Source organism: Agelaius phoeniceus, chromosome 25 (genome assembly GCF_051311805.1).
Source record: "Agelaius phoeniceus isolate bAgePho1 chromosome 25, bAgePho1.hap1, whole genome shotgun sequence".
Lineage (NCBI taxonomy): Eukaryota > Metazoa > Chordata > Aves > Passeriformes > Icteridae > Agelaius > Agelaius phoeniceus.
In genome coordinates this window covers 1,840,069-1,846,186 of record NC_135289.1, presented here as the reverse complement: position 1 = coordinate 1,846,186, position 6,118 = coordinate 1,840,069, and the positions used below count along the sequence as shown (strand labels likewise).

Genomic DNA, 6,118 nt, shown 5'->3' with positions numbered 1-6,118 from the left:
CCACCGCAGGGCCGCGTCCGTTCCCGGTGACTTCCCGTGTGTGTGTTCAATCCCCTGCCCTGACACCACGGGGCCGCGTCCGTTCCCGGTGACAGCCCGTGTGTGTGTGCGTGTGTGCTCATCCACCCGCCCTGACACCGCGGGGCCGTGTCCGTTCCCCCCCTCCGGTGACACGCGGCTGGGTGTCCATTCCCCTGCCGGTGACACCGCGGGTCGGTGTCCGTGTGTCCGCTCACACCGCGCGTCGCTTCCCAAGTGTCGCTCCTCCCCCGCCGGTGACACCGCGGCCATCCCGGGGCCGTTACCGATTAGTCACCGGCTGCCGAGCGACATCTGGCGGCGGGCGGCGGCCACTGCGCCACTCGCCCCCCCACCCGGTGCTGCCGCCAACCCCGCCCTCGGTCCCCGCCAAGTGACAGCCCAGGTGACAGCGCAGCGGTGCAGGACACGCGGGCCCGCCCACGCGGGCTGTGTCCCCATCAGAGGGACACGGGCTGGCACAGCTGAGTTTTCCATCTGCAGCACAGCTCAGCCCCAGCCCAGCCCTGCTGCACGGCCGGAAATCAGCATGGCCCTGGGCAGATGGGAAATGCTCCTGCATTCCTCCAGGACTCACCTCCACACCCCCTAAACTTGGAGAGTTCCTGCACTAGAACCTGCATTTAATCACTCCCAAAGTGCTGCTCCAGATGCCAAAGATGTGAGTCAGCTGTGCTTCGTGAGCTCTGTTTGTGCACTTCAGACAGACACAGGCAGGAACCCAGTGGCATTTTCACCTCTTTTATTATACACAAAACATGAGCACAAAGTTCTACTGCGGGGGCTGACCACGTCCACGACCGAATCCACCTCTCTGCAACAGCAAAAGGAGAGTGTTAGAAATCACAGTGTCAAATAAAGACAGCAAAAACAAACATCAAAGCTCTCTGATGGCACAGGTCAGCCAGGTGAGCGGCACCAACATCAACCCATTCCAGGTGGATCACACCTAAAATACTGCTATTTTTGAAGTATAAAACCACGGATCTCCAAAGAGCTCAGCTTGCTCTCAAACTTGACAGTGGCCTCTGTCCCACCACATCCTTTCCCCACAGCAAGCAAGCTGCCTGTGAAGGGTGAGAGTTTCCAGCCCCTCTAACACCCTCAGAATCTCACAGGCAGGACCTTCCAGCTTCTCCCACCAAAGCCTTCAAAAAAAGAAGCAAAGTTCAAATGCAAACACTCACAAACTGGAATTCCGTGGCTGCTCCAGCACCAGCCTCAGCCTTCTTGTCAGCACCAGCTGCAGAAAGAGAAGCAGTCAGTGCCCACAGAACCCCCTGGCTGGGAGCAAAGCTTTAACCATCCCACAGAACTAAAACTGGGGCTAAACACAGCAAAGCAACAGCTGTAAATGAGCACGTTTGAGTTACTGAACCAACCCCAGGGAAAACAGCTCAGCTGGACAAATCTCCAGCACACCTCCCACCCACCCTCACATACAGACTCTAAGCTGTGCCAAGAGTCTCATCTTCCCCTTTTCTCCTTGAGAGGAGCCCTAGAGCTGGGGCAATTGTCCCTGAGAGGGGCACACTCACGTGGCACGGCGCTGCGGCGGTACGTGTCCCGGTCAGCCTCGCCCCGCGTCAGCCGCGCCGGGCGCTCGCCCTCCAGACCTGCAACACAGAGCACAGCCTCAAACTCTGCTCTGCCAGGGCACAAACACAAACCTCCTGCAGCCCAAGGTGCACAACAGCACCGGGTGTGACAGCAGTGCTGCACCTGGGGCAGCTCGGGGAGAGTAAACCTAAGGAGAACGGTAATTTATGAAAGGGAGCTTCACTTGAAGGGTGAAATCTGCTCAAGTGTCCCAGCTTGTGGCAGGGTGGAAGTTAAATAATGTGAGAAGTGGGTTTACAGCATCATCTCAACAGTCTTCTGGTCATCAAGCTAGTGCTGAATGTTATTGTTGGTAAAAATCCCAGAAATAGTGGGAATCTGCCATGGCCGACAAGCCTGAGCACAGCTCAGTCCCAAACTGCAGGACAGAATTCTCACCCCAACCTGAAACAGAGCCACTGTCAGTACCCCAAATCCCCCCACAGAACACATTCAGGACAGTAAAAGCAGATTATTTGTGGGATCTCAGATTAAAACCAGACAAAACTGCTGCAGGAACACCCAGCTGTGGTGGGAACACCTCATCTCAGGGCCTGGGATGTGTCCCTGGAGCCCAGGCTGGGGTCTGCCCACCCAGGCAGGACCCACTGAGGGGCAGCTGTGCCCTCCTGCACATCCACATGCATTGGTTTGGCCATAAAAACCCCAGTTCTTGTAATAATTCTTTTACTCCACCACCTCTGTGTCTCCCAGACTGCTGCTGCCTCAAGCAAGTCATCCATAGCAAGAAAGAACACCAAGTGCAATCCTTCCAAAAATCCCTGCCCAGATGGGGCTGAGGAGGGTTCCAGCACCAGGACAATCCTGTGACACCACACACAGCTCCTCCTGCACAAACCCCAGCCAGAAGCTGCCACCCCTCCCTCCCTCCCAGCAGGGATGCAGCTCCCTTAAGCTCACTGGATAAACACAGCATCTGAAGAACAAATCTTGGAACATCCAAGCAACTCAGAGATCAAAGAAGGCAGCATATTCCCAGTTTCTCTGCAATTCCTTCCTTTGAAGCAGGTGATGCTCCCGTTTTGTTTGGCTCAGGCACAAATTGCAGCAGCTGGGGGGACAGCACCCCCTGGCCCCAGCAAAAAAGCACAACCCCTGTGATCCTCCAGAACCAGAGCACATCTGGCTGCACCCCCTGCACCTGGGGGTGTGAAAACCCACCAAGGGAATAACAGAGCTGCAAGTCCAACACAGAGAATCACAGAGCAGCTGGGGTTCATCTGGAGATCACCCCCTCAAGGCAGGGTCACTCAGAGCAGGTGACACAAACAAGAATGTGTCCAGGTGGGTCTGGAATGTGCCCAGAGAGGGAGACCCCACACCCTCCCTGGGCAGCTGTTCCAGTGCTCTGCCACCCACATGGAAAGTTCTCCCTCATGTTGAGGTGGAACTTGCTGTATTTTAGTTTCTGGCCACTGCTCCTTGTCCTGTCATTGGGCGCCACTGAACAGAATCTGGCAGCATCCCCTGGGCATATCTGTGGGTATTTGTCTCCTCTCCTCCATCCTAACCAGGCCCAGCTCCCTCAGTCTCTCCTCACAGAGATGCTCCAAACCCCTCAGCATTTTTGTGGGCTCTGCTGCTCCTCCAGCACGAGTCTGCTGTTAACCACAAACCCCAACCACATTTCCATGCTCTGCTCACAATTTCACACCCAATCCCCGCAGATCTGGCAGTGCCCTGACTGCCCAGCCCCCTGTGCCCACCCCAGCTGACCTTTGGGTCGGGGCCTGCCGGTCTCGGGGCGGCTGCGGCGCAGCGTGGCCGGGACGATCTCGGGGGGCAGGTGCAGGTAATCCCGCAGGTACTGGATGCCCTCGTTGGTCAGGTACCAGTAGAAGTGTCTCCAGGCAAACTGCTCCTTCACGTACCCTCGGGACTTGAGGGACTGCGGGGACAGCTCCCAGTTACTCCCAGTTCCTCCCAATCACTCCCAGCTCCTCACAGACATCGGGGTTCAGCAGGGAAGAGGGGAACAGGGACAGGGGACCAGGAACGATTCACAGGCAGGGGACACCAGGCAGCACCACCCCAGGGACCCCCACTCCCATGCCCCTGTCTCCCCTCCTTATCTCTGTCCTTCACTGAAGCAGCTTCTCTGAGCAGAGGCTTTTTACCAGAACAGGCAGTCAAGACTAAACAGCTGTTTTCAAACTACAGACTTAACTCAAAGATGTACATTTCCCCCAAACCAAAATGTATTTCTTCTCTGGAAAATTTCTACTCTGCCTCACCCCCAAGCCCTCCCACCTGCATGGCTTTCATGACGTGCAGGTTGGGCACGTTCTTGTCCACCAGCTCGGGGTGCTTGGGCATGTGCACGTCCTTCTTGGCCACCATCACGCCCTCCTTGAACAGCAGCTCATAGATGGCGATTCGGTTCTTCTTGGGCATCAACATCTGCACAGGGCACAGCAAACAGGGCTCGGTGACATTCGGGCACCAACATCTGCACCGGGGACAGCGATCCCGGTGCCCCCCGAGCTGCCCCGGGAGGGAAAACCGAGCACTCCCAGCTTATGCTCCTTAAATCATCCCGCGCACACCGGGCACAGCGGGGGCAGCCCCGCCAAGGATGCTGTTGGTGCTGCCGTTAAGTCAAACTGAACTCGGGAACCGGGAGCCATGGGAGATTCTCCCCCGTCCGGGAGCCGGAACCAACCCCGGCAGCGCCCCCAGCACGGGAAATCGGCTACGGGCGGCGCTCCCGGACCCGCCGGGCCCGGGGCTCTCCGTGCTCGGGCACGACTGACCCGCGGCGGATCACGGAGCACCCCCGCGGCAGCGCCCGGGCCGGGAGGCCCCGGTGCCAGCGCGGGCCATCCCGCACCACCCCGGGCCCGGCGTCCCCATCCCTCCCTCCCCGCACGGCCGGGCTGGAGCCCCGATGGCGGAGATGCCCCGCGAGGGGGTCCAGGCCCCGGGATGGCGGCGATGCGCGGCCGATGGCCCGAGCGCGGCCTCACCGTGGCGGTGGCGGCAGGGCCCGACCGGAAAGGGCTGGGTGTGCGCCGGACCGCCGCTTCCGCCGCGCCAAGGCCCCCGGCGGCGGGGGTGGCCGCGGCACTGCCTGAGAACGGGCGGCCCGCTGCGGTGCCTGATGGGGACAGCGGGAGATCCCCACCCCCCCCGCCCCGTGTCACCCCCAGCCGTGACATCCCCACATGTCCCCAGCCGTGACATCCCCGTGTCACCCCTGTCACCCCCGTGTCACCCCCAGCCGTGCCATCCCCGCACATCCCCGGCCGTGCTATCCCCGTGTCACCCCAAGCCGTGCCATGCCCATATGTCCCCAGTCGTGACATCCCCGCACGTCCCCCGTGTCACCCCCAGCCGTGCCATCTCCGCACATCCCCGGCCGTGCCATCCCCGTGTCACCCCCAGCCGTGCCACCCGCAGCTCCCGCCGTGCCCGGTGTCCCTCGGAGCGGGGCTGTGACGCCCTGCCCGGGATCCCGGAGAGCCGCGGGTCTCAGCCCAGGCCGAGGGCTCGGGGCTCCCGGAGCACCGGAGCGCTCCGCTCCCCTCACCGGCCCGGGAGCCGCGGTTCTCTCGAGCGGGGCTCTCGTTTCCGAGGGGTTTCACTGCAGCCGTGTCCCCTCGGGCACACCCCGTGTCCCCCCGGCCCGTTCTGTCCCGCCCGGTTGGGGGGTTCGAACCCCCGGGAGCGAACGGAGCGGGTCCGGGGGAGGGGGACACGTCCCGAACACGGCGGGCACCGGGCACCCCGGAGCAGGGCCGGGGGGCAGCAGGAGGGGCGGGGGGACCCCCGGTGCCCCGGGGCTCATCGCCGTCCCCTCGGCGGGCGCGCTGTCACCTTGCGCGGCCGAGGAGCCGCCGCGCCGGGCCGGGGATTGGTCGGCTAAAAATGCCGCCCTAATCTCCGAGCTGATCTTTACCCCCTCCCTCCGCCCCATCTGCCGCGACCTGCCCGCGATGCGCAGCGCCGGCCCCGGGAGAGGCTCCGCCGCTGTCCCCGCGGCCCCGAGGTACGGCCAGCGGGGCGGGCGGGGGGCGCGGGGCTGTCCCGGGGGTCACGGGGCTGTCCCGGGGGGCACAGGGATGCCGGGCACCGGGGCGCTGTCACATCGCTGTCCCCGCCGGTGTTTGAACCGGGTCCGCGCCCGACCCGCTTTAAGTGATTCCCAACTCGTGCCGGACCGTGCCGGGCGGGGAACGGGAGGGATCGAGGGATGCACCGCGTTCCGGGAGCTGCCCGGTGCCATCCTGGGGCTTTGCTGCCGTGTCTTCCCCGCCTTTTCTTCCCTTCGGGGGCACCGTAGCCGGAGCTGGGGCGAAGCTCCCTCGGGGTGACCCCAAGGATGCTGCGACAATTGCGGCATCACCCCGGCCCGTCCCGCGGGGCAGGAGCTGTCCCTGCTGGCCCGGACACGCTGCAGGCACTGTCGCTGTCGCTGTCCGTGCCTCTGCTGCAGCAGATCACAGCTCCCGCACCTCCC

General features: G+C 62.5%; 1 protein-coding gene across 1 annotated transcript; it reads right to left on the bottom strand.

Moving 5' to 3' along the window:
• Positions 1 to 764: 764 nt before the first annotated feature.
• RPS10 (ribosomal protein S10) lies at positions 765 to 4,769 on the bottom strand. Its single transcript, XM_054648593.2, has 6 exons — positions 4,626 to 4,769; positions 3,910 to 4,059; positions 3,376 to 3,547; positions 1,578 to 1,655; positions 1,227 to 1,282; positions 765 to 853 (listed from the first exon to the last, which is right to left on the bottom strand). Exons 2-6 carry the CDS (start codon positions 4,057 to 4,059, stop codon positions 812 to 814), a joined length of 498 nt encoding a protein of 165 aa, XP_054504568.1. The 5' UTR covers positions 4,626 to 4,769; the 3' UTR covers positions 765 to 811.
• Between the last annotated feature and the right edge of the window lie 1,349 nt (positions 4,770 to 6,118).